The sequence below is a fragment of the Eleutherodactylus coqui genome, chromosome 8, assembly GCF_035609145.1.
Source record: "Eleutherodactylus coqui strain aEleCoq1 chromosome 8, aEleCoq1.hap1, whole genome shotgun sequence".
Lineage (NCBI taxonomy): Eukaryota > Metazoa > Chordata > Amphibia > Anura > Eleutherodactylidae > Eleutherodactylus > Eleutherodactylus coqui.
In genome coordinates, this window is record NC_089844.1 from 86,354,462 (window position 1) to 86,380,154 (window position 25,693).

The 25,693-nt window shown below is 41.1% G+C and overlaps 1 protein-coding gene across 5 annotated transcripts in view; it reads left to right on the plus strand.

Moving 5' to 3' along the window:
- RBMS1 (RNA binding motif single stranded interacting protein 1) overlaps positions 1-25,693 on the plus strand; it is a 335,966-nt gene that overhangs the window by 206,142 nt on the left and 104,131 nt on the right. For all 5 annotated transcript variants that reach the window (XM_066575950.1, XM_066575949.1, XM_066575952.1 and 2 more), the window contains exon 2: positions 10,392-10,567. In XM_066575950.1, coding sequence (XP_066432047.1) covers positions 10,392-10,567 — 176 coding nt within the window. The remainder of the gene's footprint in view (positions 1-10,391; positions 10,568-25,693) is intronic.

The window sequence follows — 25,693 nt, forward strand, 5'->3', positions numbered from 1 at the left end:
TCTGCCCTATTTCACAGGTCAAGACATACTGCGCTATTTCTGTACTGTAATGGGGAATGGTGGTACAGTAGCGGTTCCACTCATCTCCGGAATACCCCTTTAACTACAAGATGGCCACCCCCAGTCATGTACAGACAACAGAATAATATCTACAATTGCATATTAAAAACACAATTGAAAATGAAATATGTTTCACTATCTGCTTTTAATTAGTAATAAGAAAAAATATAGGTTATGCCTTCCCTTTAATTAGACTTAAGCAACAGAGGATCCATGCCAGGGTTGGAAATGATAGCAATTATGTCATTGATTAGCCACAAAGCTCTTCTGATGAAGGCCCGGCCGTAATAGCTATTTGTGTCGCCTTTATTTCTCAACACTCAAGTGCCAGTTACCGGATAACTTTATGTATTTCTACTTCAAATCGTAGGCCATGTAATTGTGTCCTTTGTATTGAAGGCTGGGTAGATTGCTCATATGATTTTCTCAACGGAAGTGACTCCTAGAAATAAAATTCCTCAGAAATAATTGTACTTGCAGAAACTATTTAGTTTACTTGAACGCTATAATAAAGCGCTGGCATTGTAGGTGGGATGTCATTATTGCCAAACTTGGATCTTGTTAACAGCGAACAGATGCTTTATAATCAGACCGCCATGCTGTCAATCATACACCCGCCTTGCTTGCAAGCCAGTCTGGTGAAAGAAATGGTTAAACAAGAGGATTGCCTGTTTTTAGTTGCCCCCCTTTTTTTTTTTTATCTGATCCAGAATGAAGAACATTGATAGCTAAGATGAAGATGATGAGGGTTTTTTTGTCTATTAATTTAATAGGAACCTCTCAATATAATTGCCTAATTTGTTGGCGGGTAATTGGCCGTTATGCGTATTACTATATTTCAATTTTATTTTATTATCGTGGTTTTTCTTATTACAAAATTTTCAATTAATTTTCTACTTTTTACTTACATGACGCCAGTGCTTCCTACGGCCTAACATGACGATTTGAAAACCAATCTAGCGTTCATCCGTAGATGTCGGAGTGTTTTGAAAGATTGTCAATCCAGATTTTTTTTTTGCCTTGCCCTCATTTTAAGTCGTGCTCTTTTGTTGAAGAACATGTCATCTGTCATATGCTTTGTCTTTTGCATCAGTCTATATCCTTTTTTTTTTTCTTTCTTGATCCTCTTAGACCCTGGAGAATGTTCTTTGCGAAGGCACTGGCATCTCCAAAGAATGGAGTCACTGTAATGTATACATAAATGCAAGTCTATCTGGCAAACAGAATGTGATATTTAAGTCGTAAGCCTTTAAGAATAGATAATTATTTCAGATGTGACATAGTTTAATGGAGATCGTTAGTTCATCTGTGATCAATATTCAGCTTTTCTTCATAGAAGCTCTCCATATTATTCAAACAATGCAAGGATACTCAACATGCTGCAGTCAAATCAAGGGACTACCGTATATACTCTCGTATAAGCCGAGTTTTTCAGCACAAAAAAATTTGCTGAAAAAAACAAACCCTTGGCTTATGCTCGAGTAAGGTAAAAAAACCTCAATACTCACCTATCAGCCGGCATCTGTGTCCCAGTCAGTGCGGCCAGCTGCTGCAGTCTTCTCCCTGGCTTGCTTTTGAAATCCCCGCCCTCAGCGCTGTGATTAGATCGAGCACCGGCCACTCACAGCCGGCCCTCAATAAACCAATCGCAGCCATTCAGTGATGTCATTCTGAATGGCTGAGATTGGTTTATCGAGCACTGGCTGTGATTGGCTGGCGCTCTATACAATCACAGCGCTGACAGCGGGGATTTCAAAAGCAAGCCGGGGAGAAGACTGCAGCAGCTGGCCGCACCGCCGGGGACAGCATCGCGCCGGGGACACAGACACTGGCTGATAGTATTGCTTTTTTTTTTTTTTTTTAACTTACTATATACTCGAGTATGGCTAGGCTTATACCATTTTTTTGTGGTAAAACCTATTGACTCAGCTTATACCGGGGTCGGCTAATACTCGAGTAAATACCGTAATTTGTCTTTAATTATGACATGGGGGTGTGGGCCGCCATGTTCTCCCCATGCACTTGAGATTGTCAGTAGATCCCACCAGTCACATTAGGATCTATTGTTCATGACTTCCTCAAGGTCAATAGTGTCCCTTAAACATTCCTTTGCTTAGAAATAAGTTAATAAGTGTGACCATAATACATTGACTTTCACACTGGAATTTTTTTTTTTTTTGGGGGGGGGGGGGGTGATCTATTACAAAAATAGCACAAAAAACTTTGGAAACAAAACGATCTTTTTCTAATTTAATAAAATTTTAATTTTTTAGTTTTTGATGTGACTCCCTATGTGACTTTAGTTATATGTGACTCCCTATGCAAAGAGATGTGTTCATTGTATAAGCTTCACGAGGCTCCGGGGTCAAAACTAGTGTGAGTTAAATAAAACTCACATGGCAGTTAATGTGTTAATTTATGGTATTGTAAGAGGGGGATAATCACATGACTTGTGAAAAAAAGAAACCCTTAAGACTAGATTTCCGTTTAGACTCTTCATGCAATATTTTGTCTATGAGTGAACTGCCATATGTAGTATATTTAATCCCTGGTCTTAAAAGCATTGTAGTTTATGGTTGCAGTTTGTTCCGGAGCAACCATTCTCCCTGCTTATCTCTGCAAGGCAAGCACCTGCCTGCGTGGGAGTAAGCAACTCGCTCAAGGCACATTGCTATTTCTTGACAGAGCAGGTTTAGCGCCAGGTATGGAAAGCAATTAGAATAGGGCTCGAGACTTGCGTAAAAGATAGTCATAAGTCCATGTTCTTTTGGTGTCTGTGCTCTTTGGCTCCAATGATCCTCTATCCGTTTCACTTACGATAGTTGAAGATGGCCATTAGAATCCATTACAATCTACAACCCAACTTCATCTCTGCTGTGTGAAGCCAAACTGTCTAATGGGCCGAACCCTGATGTCATCTCTCAACATGTCAATGGCATAAACTAAGCTAGCCATATAAATTAGATTAATGTCAGCTGAACCTACGGATTTCCCCAGAATTGGTTGAATGTGGATGGGGGCCTCCCGATAATCCCTGACGATAGATGTTGGGTAAGGAAGGATTGGGTAGTTAGATTTTAACATGCTCAATCCCTTTGTTCTCAAGGAATAAGACATGCTGCCAGAGGTATCTGATGGCATTTTTTGCCACTCTCTCGCACACTTGGCCTGGAGTGCATGTGTATAGGGAGTCATGAGGGTAGTAGTTGGTAGTCTTCTGGTAATACTGGCTGGTAGCCTAGAAGAAAAATCTACCTCTTTGATTTGTAGTTGTTGCATAATTGTAGTTCCAAGAACCTTCAGGAATATTAACATACAAAGACCCATTGTGTGTTAGGTGTAATTTAGTGCTCTTTTTGAAGTACACATACTTATACCCATTCTCCTTCTTAAGTGTTTTGCTATATGGCTGTTTGGGTAGTCAAGCCGAGAAATGAGTGGTTCCTCAGGAAATAGGTAAAATTCAGACCCATTGTCTAATTTTATGGTTTGAAAAACGCTCCAAGTGTATCTATTGATATGGATGAACATGACATCAGACATATTTTGTTACCGCCTAATAACACACCTTGAATTCTTATGCATTTATGATATACACCCTCATCATATGCACATATCAAGCTGTGTACAAATGATGACTACCAGAGTCCTTGTAGAAAAGTCATCTTTTATACAAGTATGACCAATACAAAGACTATAAGAGACTTTTCATTTGTTATAACTTTGTTACCTTCCTAGTGAAGCTGATCTACTTATGTTCTCAATGAAGGTTATGTAGGGGTCCTTTTAGACGTCCTGATTCTCATTTGAAGGCGTGATTGACGTCACCGCTAACTCATTCGCTCCCATGAAGCCTGTTTACACAGGCTAAGACATCATTGGCTCGTTCAATCGAGAGTCATTTTGTCCCTGTATAAGCAAATGAGTGGGACTTAGAGGGGTTCTGTCATTAAAAAGAAAAAATTCTATACTTACCAATTCCTCTCCCGTCAATCTACTTACCAGATCTTCTCCTGTCTCCTGCAGTCCAAAGAGGTGTGTGTGTGAAATGGGGTCACTTCACCTCCAGCTGGCTGATTCTTCTGCTTCCTCTGAGGTTACGTACATTGCCGGCAGTCTCCTTCCTGCCAGCAATGTACATTATGCCACAGTTCACAGGGGGAGTGCCGAGCTATAGCAGAGACTGCTCATGCCCACTGTCTTGGCAATAGATCAGCATTCCTTCCTAGCCAGTGAAGGCTACGTCACAGTGACGTGACCTTCACTGACCCGCGGGAAGAAGAATGTGAGGAATGCCGGCTTGTATGAAGCCAACCCAGCTGGAGGAGACGTGACCCAGGCGACTGCAGAAGCTTAGGGAGGAGATGATGCCATTAGTAGACTGCCTGTGGAGAAATAGGGGATTATAGAATTTTTTTATTTTTTTTTAATGACATTACCCTCTTTAACAATTTGCTGTTAAAACCGAACGACAAGAGAATAAGACATCAGTGTTTATGTCTGCAAACAATGAACGATGACCGAAAATCAAACCATTCTCGCTTGTTGTTCAGTCATTGGCTCACGTTTAGACTGAAAGATTATCGTTCACTTTTACTCACATGAATGATTTTTTGACCGATAATCGTTCTGTCTAAAAGCAACCTAAGACCACTTCCACACATGACCGCGCAAAGCGCCCCAATTTTTCTTTAATTTTCGGAGGCAGCGTTCCTGCCTCCAACAGCGGCCTTAGCACACCCCATCATTTATGAAGTGCGCTAAATGCAAAAAAATAGAACATGCAGCGCTCGAGCACAGCACAGTGTTGGAGCACATGTCTGCAAGGCTTCACTGAAAGCAATGGAAGTGTTATATCGTGATTACCGCGGCGTTCAAAATGCATGAAAATCATCGTAGGCGCGTTCGCTAATTGTTTGATTTAAATACCGATCGTTCAGTCGTTCTCATTCACTTGTAATGTGAATTTGGAGGATTTAGTGAGCAAACTATTTATCTGCCTGCATAAACAGGCTGCACGAGCGAACTCTGACATCTTTCGCTCATTTGAACGATACATCGTTAGGCGCAAAAGCACCTTTAGGTGAGGGCAATGCTCGACATGGAGGCATATCCGGTGTTACCTTGTGTTCCCCAGGAGAGATTCTCTCTAATTTAACGTGGGAAATTTTGCACATGGTTGATCCTAACTTTAGATCCTGTCTTCACGCATGAAGGACAGGTCAAGTAGAGTGGAAGCAAACCTCAAGGGGGAAATCAATAGACAAGAAGCTTTAGAATGTGTACAAGTACAAACATACAGTGAGGCTCTAGAAAATCATTCATGTCTGTACTTTTTCTTTCCCCGAAGGTTTAGTCTTGAATCAAGTATATACATTTCATGTAAACTAGTAGCGTAATAGTAACCAATAACATGGCAGCTAATTTTATTTTCAATGGTTTAGTTTAATTTTTTTCTAATTTTAGATATTTTTATACCTTTTTGTACCCTTTGACTGCATTAACATAGACCGCATATATTTGTTGCCAGATCCTACCAATTTTGATCTTGAAACCTCAAGTTGGCCATAGACCTTACATAAAGCTTGTCGAGATTGTTGTGGTGCCGAGTGTTAAGGCAGCAGAAATGCAGTCCTAAGCTCTAGCTCATGACCTGAAGGTTGTGAGTTCAATCCCCGCTTGGTTCAGGTAGCTGGCTCAAGGTCAACTCGGCCTTCCATCTTTCCGAGGTCGGTAAAATGAGTGCCCAGCTTGGTGATGGGTAATAAATAAATGACCTTAAAGCGCTGCAAAATAAGTTGACACCATACAAATAACAAGATTTATTTATTTTATTTGTTCTCTGCCTGTCATCATAGAACCTTAGACATGAGTTATGAATCCCACCCAGAAAATCCCCTTGATTACAGGTGACTATAAATAATAGATAAAAGTTGGCCAGATTTCGACAGGATCATCTGAAGATGTATATGTAGGTCAAGTCGGATGAAAGTTTCCTTGACCGACCGTTATTAAATATGTATGGCAGGATTTAGATTGTCAACATATTCTACCAAAATTGTCAACGAGATAGTGTGTGGTCAGCATTAATATAGGCACTTTTAAGCCATCTGACAGTATATGCCTACAGAAATATCTTACGGATAAAAGGACTTCTGAAGATTAGACATGCCCGGCACCCTCTCCTGTCTGTAGAAATGTTGGACAACTCTTGGTTTAGACATGACATTATATGGACATTGTATACCGGTAGCATAACATCTCTGCAACAGGATACAGCTGTCATTCACAGCTCGAGCTTTCTCTAGCCTTTTGCTGTATGTCATGTCGAGTAAAATTCTAGACCTTTCCAGCTCATACAATAGAGAAATATGTGAGGAGATCATATCCTCGTTCATCATGTTCAGCGAAAATTCCCATAATAGCCTCACTGAGTTGCATTAACCATAGAAAGCTATTCCTAAAAATGGAAGAGCCCCCCGGCAGTCATGTCACCCCTTGGGGCTCATCATGTTGCGTTTGTAATTCTCTCTAGTCCGAGTAGCTGAAACTGCTTTTTTTTCCCTTTCAAGAGAGACCTGCTTGTAGCATTCAATGGCTTTTCTGCACTGTGATTTCTGATAATTACCGTTTGTATAACTGGCTGATAACTGCAATACAAAAACCTCCTCCCGATTGTGTTTGTGATTAAAGTTAACACACGCTGTGTATTATTCTAATGCCGCTATTGAATTTATATAGCATTATGATTTTATCAGTGGTCTTTTTTTTCCTGGTTTTCTTCCTTTTTTTAATCTCATTAGATTTTGTATTTTTTTTTTTTTGTAGAAGATCGTTAGAAAAATAATTGTGTTGTGAGATTTTTTTTTGCATCACAGTGTGTGCTGTAAAGGTTGACGTGACCGCATTCTAATTAGCAATAGATTTGTCTTTTAGGTGGCCCTTGGTTACGGTTTTTAAAGGTTCACTAGATACACTATAGAGGAAACCCTTATATGTTGAAGTATATTTTGGATTGCAATAGGCAGTAGTTTCTGCATGCTTGCAACGCCTGCCCCTGCTTCAAATACACCTCCATCTTTGTGCAAGGCAACTGATTGCAGAAAGAGCCCCTCCCCCTCTTCTGACTGCAGTAGGATACGTGAACTATGAGCTCCGCCCATTTACTAAGTTTCCCCCCACCACCACACACTCTTTAGGTCTTTGTTACCAGAAAATGGAAGGCGCCCAAAGAAGAAAATGAATATTTGTGTTCTTAAACATGTCCCTAAAGGTCACGCAGTGACTAAGAGCCCTTTTAAATGGCCTATAAATCATATCCAACGAGAAGCTAGAAGATTGTCGTTTAGTCTTAATTCATGTACAGACTGAATGTTGAATGATAAAAAGCATTGGTACAGTCATCAATGGGATGGTCTGTCAGGCATAGGCACCCGACAGGTTGTCCTATTTAAGAGGACCCTAAAAAACAGGAAGCTTGAAATGCGTTAGAAACCACAAATGGTTATCCTTTTTTTTTTTTTGCTATGTTTTATTGGATTATCACATAAATACAAGTTTTACATGCAAGTGCTTGGTTAAAGAGGTTGTCCCACTTCTAGCTGTTTTGCTGCAGGAAGCAGACACCTCCATCTATTGCTCAGTGGCCTGAGTTGGTACTACAAGCTGATACTCATTTATTTTATTAGGACTCAGCCTGCAGTACCAACTTGGGCCACTGTACAATGTACGGAGGGCAGAAGTGAGGGATCCCTCCTCTAATTCATAATAGGATTTTGGAAAAGGAGTTTCCTAAATCTGGTCAGCCGTTTTAAAGCTTGTTCCTTGATTGGCTAATAGGGAGCTTCAGTTTGATAACTCTCTGACATGTTCAATCAAAGTGTAATGTGAAGTTCCCCTTTGTGACACACTTATATAGATGTAATCTACTAACAGGTCTTAATAATTTATCAGAGGACTCTCAATAGGAGGAACTTATTTAAGATGATTTATAGACTCACTTATGATTGTTCTGAGCATTAAGGTCTTACCAACTGACTGTTTTTGTTTTTGGACAAAAGGTCTAGATTAGAGATGAGCGAACGAACTCTGTAAGGGTGATTTCGCAATCGAGCACCGCGATTTTCGAGTACTTCACTACTCGGGTGAAAAGTACTCGGGTGCGCTGTGGGTGAGCGGGGGGTTGCAGCGGGGAGTGGGGGGGAGAGGGAGAGAGAGAGGGCTCCCCCCTGTTCCCCGCTGCTACCCCCCACTCCCCTCTGCAACCCCCCGCCCCACAGCGCACCCGAGTACTTTTCACCCGAGTAGTGAAGTACTCGAAAATCGCGGTGCTCGATTGCGAAATCGCCCTTACCGAGTACGTTCGCTCATCTCTAGTTTAGATATATTACATGGGTGATAATAATGTGATAATACTAGAAGATGCTTCTGTACTATGTTGGTAAGTCAAGAACTTCTATTTAGATTTTTTCTTTCTATGATGTATAGGTTGGAGAAGAAACATTGGGTGGTTGTTCAAAAGCATGAAAATGCCTGAGTGGCTGTGTAGGTTGGGAGTTAGTCTTTTTGTAAATACCAGTTAGTGATCTATAATTTATAGAAAATATCGCTTTTAACAATTTGAAGACTTATGGCTCTTTGGTTTGTGTGGACTGAAGAAGTGTAGGAGCTTGTTACGTTGAGAGAAGATGGAATATTCTTCACACGGTGGTGGTCTGAATGTTTTGTGGATGTTGGATCCTTTTGTTACACATATTATATGTATTCTCTTTCATTGTAATCCTGCTACTGATAATAATGGGATGACTACTATTTTTTTTCCTCTTCAGAACAGGAAGTGTCAGACTATTATTAGGTTTAATGGCCATAGTGAAAACTGTAAGATTTTAGGATTTCTAATTTTTCTTCTTCAAATACAGACCATGACATTGAAAATATTTAAAAAAAAAAACTAATTGCTAAAAATTAAAAAAAAATGTTTAGCATAAAAACTTGATTTATACAATAGGTCATTTTCTGTTGGCACATTCATTTTAACTATGGCAAGTAGACCTTTAAGCCAGTAGTGTAAGGGTTGTACATTTGTCTGCTCTTAGATCGAAGGTGACTCTTTATGATTTGTTTGTAGTCCCACCGTATCATTAGACCTGAAGAGTTTCAATTTTCTTTACGGCATCCAATTAATGTCCTTGGCCAAGGATCCCACATAGACCGGTAAATCTGATCAAGGGTCACCTACAGTGATACCCAAAGACCTCACGTCTAGATTATATCCAGTCGTTTTATACCTGATAGAACATCCACCGCATATATTATGGCCACATTTTTCTCTTTATCAGCTTCCAGTAGCCTATTTGTCAACCGTTTTGCTTTGCGGTCACGTAGTATGACACAAGCCGTGCTGAAGTCACTCATTGAATTAATTTCAATTTACAGGCCTTTTCTTCCCTCTGCTATACATAGTCCTTTCCTTGTATTGGTGACATTGTCTGGTCTAATGAAGGACCTTCCATGTCTAGCTCATACACTTTGCTCATGTTAGAACAGAGATCCGTGCCTCATTTCCCAGCAACCATTGCGAGGGATTTCTGTATTTGGAAACCTATAAAATGCGTGCGCTCTCTGTTTAGCTATGAGAAGGGCATTGCTTTTATAGAGTGGTACATGTCATGTTGTTTCGCTGATCGTATATCATTTTTCTTCTCCTCTGCTAAAAATGGTACATGACTCATTGAAGTTCTTTCCTTATCCTTGTAGCCTGTATAGAGCTATAGATGGTGAATGCAAATAAAAGGGGGTGTTTTAGTAATTCCCATCGGGCCGGCTGAGGCGGCCATGTTGTATGCTAAACTACCATTCAGTCTATAGGCTTTAAGAACCCAGAGGCAAAAAGCACAAAGTGACAGACTGCATACCGATCCTCTCTGTTACAGATCTGTTGGGTATTTTTGTGCTTAGCTTTTGTATATATGCAAATTGTCTATTACAATCATGATGGTATAACCTGTTGGATGCACTCCTGTTCTACTCCTTTTATACGGAGCGATCTCGTTTGCACCTAACTTTATTCAATTGCCTATTTCCTATAAGCAGCCACGTTGCCACTCTCTATAGCCCACAATACGTGTACTTGACGCTCAGCTTCTTTTAATTATTCTTTGTAGCTAAAGTTGGTGAATAGCCAACACCGATGGCAAGAATACGTAAAACTAAAGACACGAAAGGCTGATATGTTATAGGAAATGATATATATTGTGTATATATGTTAATATGTATTGCTTGTTGCGTTGTCTATTATATAATGTTTTTGTTCTTTTTATGTTTTATTTCAGCAACCCATCGTGCCTGCTCATCCCATGGCTCCTCCAAGCCCAAGCACGACCAGCAACAACAACAGCAGCAGTAGCAGTAGTAGTTCTGGATGGGATCAATTAAGCAAAACAAACCTGTATATTAGAGGACTCCTTCCAAACACCACAGACCAGGACTTAGTCAAACTTTGTCAACCGTAAGTATCTGTTTTACATTGAGTGGTTCGTTTGATGTAGCCGTAAAGACAGGTTTGATCATCCTCAACAGATCCCAATTTTGTAATTTGTTGAGCTGCTCTTGTTGCATCAGAGTTCTTGCTGTCGAAATGATGGACACGATAGACCTAATTGTAAGTGGTAGGGTCTATTGGATGCTAGTGGGTTTCTTCATATGTTGCATCTAGTATTGGAAAGGGGCTTGTTTCATGAAGCCATATAGAGCCGTATAGAGGTTAAACTTGAGGAATATCTGCATGTATGTTTGCCTTTACGGGTACAGGTTCTCTTGGACCCTTCATGGTTTGGATTATTTTCCTTATGTTGATCCTGAAAGATGATAAACATCCAAACTGTCTCTGGCAGTAGGTCACCAGAGACCGTTACGTCAAATACAATCTTTCAAACGATTTCAAGCGATCATTTTGCATAAAGCGTTGATGAACACTAATGTCTATCAACACTTGATCGGCTTTGTTTGTGTATAAAAGGTCCTTCAGGGTGTGATTGGAGAGCACAGCATGTAGTCTGAGCCCTGCACAAAACTCCATTGTTCTCGCATGGGCTGTTAGCAGAATACAATGTAATTTCCGACTTTCGTGCAGAACACAACGTGCAGTCCCTGTTATCTCTCTCCAGCTGAATGATGGATTTTAAGCTCATCTTAAAATCATTGTTCAGCCGAAGAGTGAACGATGGCAGCGTTTACACGCAATGATCATCTCTCACATGCCACCGTTTGAACAAATTTTGAGCGATAATCGTTGCGTGTAAATGAGCCTTTAGTGAATAATGGTGGCATTGCTGGTGGTAATTGTCTGTCCATTTAAGACCCTTTGAAGAACAATGAATTTATATTGGCCAGCAAAAGTTAAGACAATGGGGTTGAGTCTCTGCTCGTGGTGCTGGTTTCATGGACAGTTATGATTGGCAGGATCTATTAATTTTTATCTCGACTTAATCAAATACTTTTATGCCAAATGATATTGAAAGAAACATTTTGGTACTGGTCACCCAGTTCTTACCTGTCCCTTCATTACAACATGGCTTCATGCTGATCACAGCAACTTTTACATATCTAATGCCGAGGTAGACCTCTACAGCCACATTACAGGAATCTATTGCTGCTCCAAAACTCTTTACGCACACCAGGTTTTATTTTACGTGTGAATCATTTTTTTCCAGTCTGCTAGTTCTCTGGACAGACTTTCTGTGACGTTAATCCATGAGTCAGAAGTTGGTTCCTCAGAATTCCACATGTTTACCTGGACTGTAGACCCTCGCTCAGCCTCACAAAGCACATGTTCTTCCAAATTTGTTTGTCTGACTTTTTGTGTTTTATTCCCAGTCTGATGATGTCATTTACCTAAAATATTTTACTACATAAATATGGAACCAATTACAGGAAATGCTTCTTGGGCTGATGCAGGCGCTTGCAAGTTTCTGTGTTAGAACTAGTATATATTATCACCACTTTCAAAAACTGCTCGTATTAATTATACGTAAGGCTGAGTGATTTGGTCAAAAATTAAATCAACCCTTTTTTTTAAAATCAATCTTTTTTTCAATTTTAATCTATTTTTTTGTTGTTAAACAATCTAAATTGCACGAGACAATTCTGATAATCAGTACTTCTCAAGGAATTGCTATGTATGCGATTCCCTTATGTAAAAAAGAATGGGGTATAAATTTTAGTATGAAGAATGGGGATTCATAACCCCAGTCATGCTAGTCCCATGTACTATGCACACACCCCATCACAGCCTCCATATACTGTTCTCCCGACCCCCCCCCCCTTCATCACAGCCTCCATATACTGTCCTCCCGAACCCCCCCTTCATCACAGCCTCCATATACTGTCCTCCCGAAACCCCCCTCATCACAGCCTCCATATACTGTCCTCCTGAACCCCCCCCTCCATCACAGCCTCCATATACTGTCCTCCTGAACACCCCCCTCCCCTCATCATATCCCCCATGTACTTTCCTCACCCAGTCATTACAGCCCCACTCCATGATGTCCTGCACAACCCACTTCCCAGCAGTCCGATATTAGCTCCGCCTGCAGGGGACAAGACTTATTCTGAATTTCACAATTCTGGCCAAAGTTAGAATCATGCCTCAGCAAAGTGGTGATTAATCAAATTCATTGCTCAGCCCTAAACATACGACAGATGTTGAACAGTAAAAGAAATGCAGATGTGACAGTGATGAATGGGGAGATTCCAGTAATTCAACTTTATTTTTTTGAAGTTAAAAAAATATATATTTAAAAATCTAACTTTTTGGAAAACTTAAAAAAGAACAAAAACCTGCTGTTTTTGCAGAGGAAACCTGCTGCTGTCCATACGTCTTCCCTTTAGTACCCACTGCATGTGAAATGTTGGGATGTCCATATACCCTAGTAGAATTTGTGCTGATATTTTGGTATCTTAGCTGTTATACATTATACAGTGGATATAAAAAGTCTACACACTCCTGTTAAAATGCCAGGTTTTTGTCATAAATATGACAAAGATGAATCGTTTCAGATTTATTTCCACCTTCAGTGTGACCCGTTATCTGTATAATTTCATTGAAAACAAAAAAAAAGCTGAAATCATGGCTGTGATTGTTTTATCGTGCACCGCAGTGATTGGCTGAGTCGTGGCGCTCGAGAGAAAATGAAAACAATTGCTTGCTGTAGGCGTGGTATTCAAACCCCGTTACTAGCAAGAAATGTTCTGTCTGTGCTGAGAAGTGCACAGAAGCTTGCCGGAACTGCGTAGAATGTCACAGTGTTCAGTGACAAGGGGATTCCCCGTGGGGAGTAAAGAATTCCCTGCCACAGCTGTTGCAGAGGATCGCAAAGCTCTCCCATTGATTTCAATGGGGATGCCCCTGCAGTGATTTTTGGGTAAGGGCTTTAAATATTAGCCCTTCCCTGAAAATTATCCCTAGCTGTAGTAAAAAAAAAATTAAAAAAAAAAAATTACTCACCTGTCCGCCGCTGCTGGGGCTCAGGCACATCTAGCTGCTTGTCATCCCGGCACTGTAATGAAGTTCTTTTAGCAGGCGGGATTTTCCCCGCCTGCTAAAAAAGGCTGCATCTGATTGGCTGAGTGCTCAGCCAATCACAGGCAGCGCTCGGCCAATAAATGGCTGAGCACTGCCTGTAATTGACAGAGTGCTCAACCAATCAGATGCAGAACTTCATTACAATGACGAAATCCAAGCGGCTAGACACGCCTGACCCCCGGCAGCGGCAGAGAGGTAAGTATATATATGTGTATGTGTGTATATATATATGTATATATATATGTATGTATATATATATATATATATATATATATATATATATATATATATATATATATATATATATATATATATATATATATATATTATATATATAATTTTTATTTTTTTTTTACTACAACTAGGGATGATTTTCAGGGAAGGGCTTATATTTAAAGCGCTTCCTTGAAAATCACTGCAGGGGTTGCTGACAGACCATTGCTTGCAATGGGGCCGCCGGCAGCAGCCACGGCTCCATTGAGAGCAATGGTGCACGGGACCCTCACTCAAGTATAAGCCGAGTGGGGCTTTTTCAGCATAAAAAATGTGCTGAAAAAGTTGGCTTATACTTGAGTATATATGGTATGTCCTTCGCTGAACTGAGACTGCCGTTTCCCTCCCTGATATGGTGTTACAGTTTCACTTCTCTTTAATAAATCCTTTGTCAATAAACTTCCTTCCTTCCTTCACGTGTTGCACGGCGCAGTCACGTCTTATATTCAATGTGCACATCAGTTCAAGAGGATTTGTCATCAAGATTACCTTTTTAATACACCCTGTTAGGGCATACAGGCATGATAGAGAAGGTTCTGCTACATAGGGTCCTAGATCGAGGCCGCCCTCACATACAGTTTTTCTGCTCTCTTTCTTTTGTTTTGTCATTTCTTAAACAAGCTAGAAAAATCATGGCTTTTCTTTAGAGGCATGCTTTTTTTGTTTTGGTAAGTGTCTATAGTAAAAATACCTGATATGAAGAGAGAGAGAAAAAAAAGTCCAACTGAAGCTGCATTTGCAGGCCAAGAAACTTGTGTGAGTTCCGTCCGATGCAGTATGGACGGAGCTCGCACAAATGAAAAAAAAAACCACATTATTTTCTATGGGTTTATACACATGGGCGCTTTTTTTCTTTTTCTAGAACAGAGAGGCCAAGATAAGTTTTGGGCAAGTCTTGTTCAAGAATTTCCCATTATTCCCTATGGGTGCATGAAAAAAATTGCATTGCGCTTGCATACCTTTCTATTTGCATAATGTGCAGTTTTTTCTCTCCCATTTTAACTACTGGAACAACGTGCGATTATTTTTCCTTGCGCGTGAAATACCATGCTTTTAAAGCCGAAAAGCATCGCAGTCACTGAAACATCGCCGGTTTACCAGTGCAATATTTGTGTGATTTATCTCGGACTAATCTTGCACTCGCTTGTGGAAATACTATCTTAGAGCATGCTGCGATTTGAGAATAAAAAGATGCTACGGACCCAAATAAATGCACTAAAGGGGAGGGAAATGCTTCCAAAGAAAAGTTTGTGAACTCGCTATTGACCTACAAGTAATATTTGGTCGTGGCATTTTTTCATAAAGTAAAAAAAATTGCAAGAAATGCTGAATTTTTCCTAAAAAAAAAACCACTCTTGGCCAGAGCAGGGAGCTGCTAGCAAAGAGCGGTGCTGGTTATTATACCGACGTTGACAGCCATATTTTTTTTTATTGACCAGCATGTTGTAATACTACATTTCAGCAATTGCAGGGAAGATATATGGTTTGCCACAGCTTCCTTGAGCGCTAATAGCTGGTTGCTTCAGGTTTCCGAAGTGGGATCTACAGCGATAAGCTGAATGATGGAGAAATACAACTAGCAGACCTTTTGTCTGCCATAAACCTTCCCAAAAAGTTGTAAAATCAAAGAGCAATTGAGCGGTGAAGTCGTATTCTGTACCAGCTGGCAGCATGTTAGATCTAGATATACACCGATTGTTTCCCGGAGCCTATATAGCGGGGAATCCCCTGTGTGGTATAGATATAGTAATCTCTTACATCAGTCCTGATGGGGCTCACACTCTCATTCACCTATATCACATAGGCTACTCACTGAGGGTCTTTTTGGACCAATCTAACGAGCACTGATTGACACGCATTGATTGGCTGATCATTAGTCCCTTTACAGGGCCCAGTTGTCAGGTGAATGAGTGTTCAAAGGAACATATGAGCCCAATAACAACCCATGTTAAAAGGACCTTAAAAGGGGGTTGTCCAGGTGTAAACTATTAATTGTCTTTCGTTACGATAAGTCATCAATAGTAGATCAATAGAGGTTTGTTGCCTGCGATCCTTGCTGATCAGCTGTTTGCTGGGTGGTCATTCTCTTGCACTGAGCTGATTTCTGCAGGAGGCAGACAGCTCCGTTCCTACTGTAGCGGCCAGGCTTGGCATTGCATAAAAAGTTCCTGCCCATTCACTTCTCTATCCTGCTGATAGGCCAATATTGGTTTACAACTCCTTTAAGTTCAGTCTTGTAGAAAGTCATATATCTAGAGTACATGAGAAAACTAGAGACCGTGACGGAAACCAAACCATTGACAGGGAAGAACATGCAAACTCCCATTAGGATGTTGTCCTTGCTCGATTTGAACCCAGGACCCCAGCGCTGCAAAGTAAAAGTGGTAACTACTGAGCCACCCTACTGCCTAGCTGCTGTTTATACGGTAGGACAGAATCATAAATTAGCCACAAAAGTATTCCAATATCTCTTTACTAAATTTGCAGAATTGGGCCTCATTTTTCAATGCTCCGAAACTATTCAAAACTTTGAAAAAAAAGGCTGTTGACAACAGGTGACCTTGCAATTTGTCTAGACCGATAAATACAATGTTATATCCTTGTAAACATTTTGTAAGTTCATTTTTTTTTCTGTCTTTCCATTGCTGAAATAAATTGTCATTTTTAATTACTACATCATAAGGGCTTATGATTAAAGAGACAGAAAACCCTCACGATGCCCCTTTTCAGTACTGAACTAAAGCAAACCATAAATCCAACATAGCCTGATATGACAATAAAAGAAAATTAGTTTTCTCAAATTATGGCCGATACAGTCAGGTACATAATATACGAGCGAAAGGCAGATTCTCTCTGACTGTGTAATCAGTTAATTACACTTTTTTTTCCCCTTTTCTAAATGGACAAAGTTACCGATGGGGTATAGATATGGTAGTGTCATCTTTAGAGAATGTTCTTTATGTACAAATTTAAACCTGGACTGCAATAGAAGGCATGCAAACATTTAATTCTGCGTTTATGGTTACTTTTTTTTTTTTTGTGGCTGCCGGCATGGATAGCACCGAAGTCTTGCTGTACTAGGTTTGAAACCATCCTAGGACAACATCTGCGAGGAATTTTTTTTTTGTTCTGTATATGTGGATGTTCTTAGCTTCTTTGGTTTCCTCAAAATTCAAGAACATACAGATTACTTAATTGTCTTCATATAAAATGGGCTGTATTGTGTGAGATGGGGCTAAAGATCTATTTTGGAGATAAGGATGAAAGTGAGGGTGGCTATACAAATTAGATGAATGTTGGCGAGATCGGTCAACCATCTGAATAAAGCCTCCGGTGTAGATGTGAATGTAGTGTTCTAGAGGAAGCTTGCTAGTGATTCACTGTCCCAGGACGCATATTTGGGATTTCAGCCTCAGTTCAGTAGCCGTGAGCGATTCCAGCGACCTGATTGGTTGTTAGGGACACACACCCCTCCTTTGGAGATGTGCACAAGTGGCCGGCCCGTTAAATAAGCAGCAGCAGGGCCGTAGGAGGGTCGGCAACTAAGCCCAAGCCTAAACCCTAACCCTAAACCTAACTCTAAACCCCCGCTGGTCTTGTGAAGTAGCACTCGTGCACAAGGATGGGGGGGGGGGGGTGTCCCCGGGGGGGGGGGGTGTCCCCAACAACCAATCAGGTCGCTGGAATCGCTCACCGCTACTGAACTGCGGCTGAAATACCAAATATGCGTCCCAGGACCAGAGGAGAGAGGATGGTATATTACCTGCTGTTGTGCTTGTTCCAGTTTCCCGTTTTGAGCTGTTCCATTCATTTGTTACAGTTTTCTACCTAATGCACACTGTACTGTGATTGGCCAGTGCTGATCATGTGAGCCACTCTAACCAATCAGAAAGCAGGTATAGTGCATTCATAGTTTAAGGCTGCCTGTCCATGGGCGTTTTTGGATTGCGTTCCCCGCAGCGATAATCCAGCCGCAGGGAACGCAATCCATACTTTCTATAGTGTTGCGATGGAAAGCGCAGGCCCCTGTCCAGGAGCGGAGAATCATAGCGATTCTCCTCTTGTGGCCGGCAAATTGCAGTATGTTGCGAATGGCCGCGATTCTCCGCGGTCAGCCTATCTGTTAGATAGGCTGACCGCCGAGATCCGCCTGCAGGCTCCTGCTTTCGGGCGGCAGCAGATCTCCGCCACGGGATACCGCAGCGCCCGTGGACAGGCAGCCTAACACTACCAGTGCACATCGGGGGAATAGGTAGTCTGAAGATTGCTTTGGCAATTTTGGAAAACCCAAAACAGAATCTGAAACTGTTTTGATCAAAGGAATATCAGCACAGAAGACCAACAGTAGGTAATATAACTACAAGCATATTAATATTTAAGTAGTGGTAGTGGCAACTAGTGATGAGCGAACTTTTGAAAAGTTTGGCTCAACCGATTCACCAAACCTTTACAAAAAGACCAGTTTAGTCCAAATCAGTTGGAGCTGAACCGGAAGTTCACCAGAACTCCTAAAACTGGTGTGTGACTAGCTAATACCCATAAAAGTCCTGTATAATACTTTGCGAGTGTTATACAGGGCTTTTATGGCTCCTATACATTGTTCTACACCAGTGTTCAGGACTAGTGTTGAGCCAACTGAACCAGTAAAACCCTTTTACAGGTAGAACCTTTGCTAAAAAGTTAGTTCGGATTTGTACAAAGTTCGACCCTGTAATGGTTCTACTGGGTCTGTTCGCCCAACACTGGTGCCAATTTAATTTTTATCTTTCTGAAATAAAGAATACTGATTTATTAGCTCCAAGTATTGATTTTTTTTCCTAGTGTAGTATTATTTTAATAATCTGGCATGCTCTCAACTAGTTGAGTCCCAGAATATTGAAAATGTAATCAGTGGAAGATAAGACATTAAAGGGCTGTTATTATCAATGGATTTATCATATCAGTGCTGGATTATTCACGCCCATGTTAATTTCATGTTATGAAGGCCAATACCCCAGGTGGCCTAAGGCTAACCATTCACCATAGATAACCCTAAACCGAAGCAAATGGTTGGGCCATCAGGTAAATTTCTGCTAATCCACTGTTTTTGTTTCACATTCCAGATTAGTGAGATTTCCAGACCATTTAGCTGTGCAATCTTGCAGTGTTTTATGGCCGTGAAACTATAGATTTAAACACGATTAAAGGGGTTGTTCACTTTGGATGACCCCTTTTTGTTAAAAGAATTGTTCAATAATAAGTAGATCATAAAGTGTCCCGGCTGATATCACCCCTTGTGATCAGCAAAACCGGGCAACAGATTAGTTTCCCTACAGCGCCTCCACAGGGGAAATAAATCAATAGACTGTTTGTGTAATGCACAGACCTGTTGGGTCCTCCAGATCATAGATGCTTGTGGTAGCCTCATATCATTGTATGGTGATGGAAGTCTCCAGTATCTTAGAGTCGGTTCATTTACATAAAAAATGTTGTTCTGTGATTTTATTCTTTTTTTTTAAATCTTTGAGCAGTCCTCCTCCCATTTCCCAACTGATAGACACCCGAAAGGTCATCTGGTATGTTATGAGATATGCTATCTTTACCTAGAGCTCTTGCCAGGGTTAAGCGAACTGCAAATGTCTATGATACGGTTTTCTTGTAATATAAAGCAAACGTGGACTGGTCATCGAATTGCTTTACTAAGGCCACAAAATGAGACCCTGTTTCTCTAACATTAAGGTGAGCATATAGCTCCTCTGCAGGGCAGCAATTAATAGGCAATTATCTCACCTGAACCGACCAAAACCCGATATTTGTGGAAGACCATCCCATACTTTTTTAAAATCCAAAACTGAAGGATTTCGATACAATTTTCTAATCTCATTGGAGGCACCTACTATCTCTCCATACATGCCTCTGAATGAGTGCTCCACCCCTCTCTGCCTCAGCCTTTTGCAGAATAGTTTCCAATAGACAACCTTTAGAATGCAGCAATGGGGAATTAGACTCCTTGTCTTCTTTGGTTTATGAATGGTTTCCAAGAAGGATTGATTTTGAAGTAAGCACCGAGTCATGACTGACTCCCCGGGTGATGTCATATCATGACTAGACATGAGCGAGTATACTCGCTAAAGGCAATTGCTCGAGCGAGCATTGCCTTTAGCGAGTACCTGCCCGCTCGAGATGAAAGGTTCGGGTGTCGACGGCGGGCAGGGAGCTGCGGGGGAGAGCGGAGCGGAACAGAGGGGAAACCTCTCTCTCCCTCTCTCCCTCCTGCTGACAGACGCTACTCACCGCTCCCCCGCGCCGGCACCCGAACCTTTCATTTCGAGCGGGCAGATACTCGATAAAGGCAATGCTCGCTCGAGCAATTGCCTTTACCGAGTATACTCGCTCATCTCTAATCATGACGTTTTCTTGGCAGACTGTTTTTGTCGGGTGGTTTGTCATTGCCTTCTCCAGTCATCTTTTACCCTCCAGCAAGCTGGGTACTCATTTTACTAACCTCGGAAGAATGGAAGGCTGAGTCAACCAAGAGCCGGCTACCTGAACCACACGGGATTGAACCTGCAACCTTCAAGTTGTGAGCAAGAGCTTAGGACTGCATTTCTGCTGCCCTAACAATCTGCGCCATAAATAAATGTAAATTAAAGGGGTTGTCCCGCGCCGAAACGGGTTTTTTTTGTTTTTTTTTAACACCCCCCCCCCCCCCCCGTTCGGCGCGAGACAACCCCGATGCAGGGGTTAAAAAAACAACCCGCACAGCGCTTACCTGAATCCCGGCGGTCCGGCGTCTTCATACTTACCTGCTGAAGATGGCCGCCGGGATCCTCTGTCTCCGTGGACCGCAGGGCTTCTGTGCGGTCCATTGCCGATTCCAGCCTCCTGATTGGCTGGAATCGGCACGTGACGGGGCGGAGCTACACGGAGCCGGCATTCTACACGAGCGGCCCCATAGAAGACTGCAGAAGACCCGGACTGCGCAAGCGCGGCTAATTTGGCCATCGGAGGGCGAAAATTAGTCGGCTCCATGGGAACGAGGACGCCAGCAACGGAGCAGGTAAGTATAAAACTTTTTATAACTTCTGTATGGCTCATAATTAATGCACAATGTACATTACAAAGTGCATTATTATGGCCATACAGAAGTGTATAGACCCACTTGCTGCCGCGGGACAACCCCTTTAAGGAATGATCAACCTCCAAAGGTAGACCTTCACTATAATATGAATATATTATGCCGAAGAACTCCTTCAAGGAAGACAAAACTTTCTAAGGTGTTGGTTTCCAATTTACAACTGAAACCAATGATTGGTAGCTGCCACTTTTCTACCCCTTCTAGCAGGTATTATAGGTATTGAAAGCCCTTTTTCTTGGGCCTGGAAAACCCCAAAGCCCTTTTACTGAATGTGCGTGAAACACAAGATCCATCTGCAAATATAAAGTAGCGTCATCAAGAGAGTCGGAAGTCCTGATTACAGTGGGAATCTCTTACAGGTTTTACAATGTTTTTGTCGTACCTCGTAAAGAGAACTTACCTTGCAGAGGAACTTTGCACTATGTGCTAATTTACCAAGAGCCTTTCTACACAGACGTTTTTATGTACGACATCTTGAGAATTCCTGTGACTTCCCCATATTTACTTAGAGGTCAGCCGTGTAGACATTTTGCAGTGATTCTATATTGAAGTCCCCAGGAAAGCATGACTTTGTATTGGAGCGCGTATTATAAAGGGGCCAGTGCTTGTGACCTGACCATGAAGCACTTGTCTGATCCAGTGTCGCTGCAAAGCTTCCCTATTCATCCCCTGTTTGCTCAGCTGAATAAAATGCCGGCTCTGACCTGCTCATTCGCCGCCTCCCTCACCGCGGTCCCGCTACACTTTATTATGCTTTTGTTCAAGCAAAAAACGACTGTCAATCTCTCGTACTGTTACAGCTTTGTCTTTGGTCTTTCAGGTATATTCATGAGATTGCTTGAAGTGGATGCTTCATTGTAAAGGTTACAAAACGCACTTCTTAATGTTCCCGTCTTCCTTCCGAGTTGTTCAGTTTTAAAGTGGAGATAGACATGAATATCATTCTGTCAATCCATCTGAACAATTATCTTATATTGCCATGTTCCAGATGTCTTTGAGAGCAATCAAAGTGCTTCTTGAAGGTCCGAAAATTTATGGGGGTGAATAAAAGACTATACCCACCTCTCCCCCCACACAATTGTAGCATTTCACAAAGAAAACTTTTCCACCTTTTAGTCAACTGCTTTTTTTTTTTTTTTTTTTTTTTTTTTTAGATATATTGTCCATTCAAATCTTTTTAGATTTCTCTAACTTTTATGATTTACTGTCTATCATTAGAATTATACGTTAAAATTGCCAGCAGCTCCCTACCAGCTTTGGGCACAAGAGGATCAGGATTTGCTGTGTTGCATTCTTTGGGATAAACCTCTTTGTAGTCTCTGGAATGACCAGATTTGGAATAGACTGACAGATGCTCATTTTTCTGTAGACATAGCCTAACGTTGCATGCTAATAAGCTGTATACTGCATTATTATTAAATTGACTGTACAAGCAGTATGCACTAAACTCATCAGCTCCCTCTAGGGGTGATTACAGACTACCAGACTGGTATAATTTACCTCCTATGCACATGCAGAAGAGTTTTTAATTTCAACAAACTATATTGGTGTAATTTTTTTAGGCAACTACCATGTTTCTTCGAAAGAACCCCTACCTTGAGGCTTAAAATATAAGCCATACCCTGAAAATAAGCCCTAGTTACATTACACAAGAAAAACAACACATTGCCTATCAGGCGCAGTCAGGGTCCTCCCGCTGCACTCCGATTCTCCAGCTCGCTTGCTTGCAGGTCTACGGCTGCCCACAGAAGATTGCTTTCCGGTTACGGGATTCATAAATCCCGCCTCCAAGTAGCGATGGCTCTGATTGGTTCTCAAGCGCTGCTCAGCCAATCAGTGCAGTGCTCAATGTACTAATGCGATGGCTGTGATTGGTTAATCGAGCACTGCATTAATTGGCTGAGCAGGGCTCAAGAACCAATTACAGCCATCGCATTATGGAGGTGCTATTTATGGATTGGCTGAGCCACGGCATTGATTGACCAATTTATGAACAGCCGGTGGACCCAGACTGAGCCTGCTAGGTAAGTATAATAAAGCATCCCCAAAAAATAAGACCTAGTGCCTCTTTTGAGGCAAAAAAATATATAAGACATGGTCTTCTTTTTGGGGAAATACGTTATACACTTTTTAGAATTTACTGGGATTTTTTGCATTGATTACTAAAACAATATGACTGCTTTTGTAAGTCCTAATTATAGACAAACACAATCTAACTAAAGAACACATAGTTGTACCCGTTCATGCCTTTTATTGAGTAAACATCCAAAGTCAGTGAATCTTTGAATTTAATAATCTATAGATCCATCTTTAGCTGCAATTGCCTTCATCAACCCTTCCCTGCAGCTGTAAATAAGATCTGCACTACATTGAGGAGGAATTTCAGCCAATTCCTCCATGCCAGTGTGTTTCAGGTTCATTATTTCTGGGATGCCTTGCATCCACGCCTATGCCACATGTCATACCACAAGTATCTTGATAGGTTAAAGGTCTGGACCCTGTGGCAGGTCAGGTCTGTTGTAGTAAATTGGGACATCTAAGATCCTCTATACAGAGTAAGGTCTCTTTTATGCTATGACCTGGTAGATTGCAACTTTAACAAGAATCAAAACACACAGCTTTTTCCCCAGCCTATATAAATTTATAAAACTGCACTACTGCCCATTCGCTTCTGTTGAGTGCAGCTGTGGCGCAGCAGTGTCAAACCACACAACTTTGGCAGAAGATGTCTTGGTGACCGTAGAACACTATAGTGCAACTATTGTGGCATATATAATGCCTTTTTTCTAATCGGACATAGAACATGGCAGAAGCTGTTGCATAATATTTAAGGCGCAAGGTCAATCACCATCTAGCGCTAAACTAAATTTTCCAATATCCCTGTACTAAACGCAAATTGCACATTTGTTTATTTTTAATCAGCCTTGCCTATTGATTCTCTGGCGCGATCAGTTCCGGTGATACAATATTGCTGTATATTCTGCTTTCCAATAAAGTAGTCTCCTAGCCAATACTTTGCTTGAGCTTATGTTTTTTTGCATGTTGCTTTATCACTGCAGTGGGTAGAAGATAGTCATTTAATTGGATTAAACTAGGACAGCTGCTGTTTGAAAGTAATACAATTAGAGATATAATTACCCCTGCAGACCATTGTGCTGTTTTAGGATGGAACATTGAATCTTCATAATGCAGCAAAAGTCTTGCCTGGTTATTGGATTTCACTATATTATAGGAATAAAGGTCTCTCTGTGGTAATGTTTGCTGTCTAAGTTCATGTCTCCTCCATACTGAGAGATTTGCATAATACATTTGTGCCGTTTCACTGTGATTTGTCATATATCATCCTGAAGACTTGTTGCTGGAAATTAAGACTAAATTACAGCAGATATCGGTAGGAGAGAGACCTCGTAACATCTGCTCATATTTTAATATAGACGGCTAAGCAGTGGAAACAATCTTGTTCCGTATGTATATACACATATAATGGTGCACAACGTAAGCCCATCATATCAGATCCTTAATGGCTTCAGAACATTACCGTTTTGCTTAGTTGGAGGTTCTAAAAATGAAAATCCAGCACTAAACGTGATGTTGGTCGGTTTAAAAGATGTACTTTATTGATTCATATAGAGAGAGTGCACAATTGGAGCCTCATCAGCATTGCTTGCGCGTTTCGCCAGGAGTGCCTTACACTTAGCCTTGGCTATGAGTTAGGCACTCTTGCAAAGATGCATAAGCCACGCTGGCTAGGCTCGTTTGTTGGACAGTCTCATGAACCATTGGGATCAAACAACAGTGAGCAGATCTCAAAGTCAACCAAGCACGTCTTCTATCTAATGAGCAATTGTTGAACAAAATCTCAAGATGTGCAGAAGGGTTCACATGAAATACAGAAAACAAGAAATGCATTGGTTCATGGTAGTTTTTCAGTTTCTATTGATTACATATGGCTCTTGCTCACGACCTGAAGGTTGCAAGTTCAATCCTCGGATGGTTCGGATAGCCGGCGCAAGGTTGACTCAGCCTTTCATCCTTCCGAGGTCGGTAAAATGAGTACCCAGCTTGGATGGGGGGTAATAAATAAATTACCTGAAAGCATTCCGGAATAAGTTGGCGCTATACAAATGATAAGATTTATTATTATTTTATTTTTATATATGGAATTTAATTAGTTGCATGGAGCATAGTTAGACTGGAATTGAATCTTCAGTTCTGCACCATTCTTCTTCTTCAACAAGGGTTTCTGAGAGCTTTGCAATAACCGTATTGCCTAAATGCAGTACATATCCACTTGTGTGTGCTTTATAGCATCACACAACCCCCTCCCATCCTGATGTGGGAGCAACGTGAGTAAATATTGTTTGCATAAAAGGCCATAAATTACCGATGTGATATTCAATGACATTTAGTAATGTTCCTTTAGGGACAAAAATTAAATTCTGCTGTATCTGCTGAAACTGTTCTCTCCCAAGCAGCCCCCACAAGAGCCTGTACTTGGTTATTAATGGAAGCCCCCAACACCCCCATCTCCTCCTGTCTCTGGCTATTATCCTCATATATTATTTACGACTATAAATAATGCAACAAAGCTCCTGGTTGTCCACTAAAGGCATAAAGTGAAAATATTGATTTCCTTATCAGAAGCACCCATTTGTTTAAAA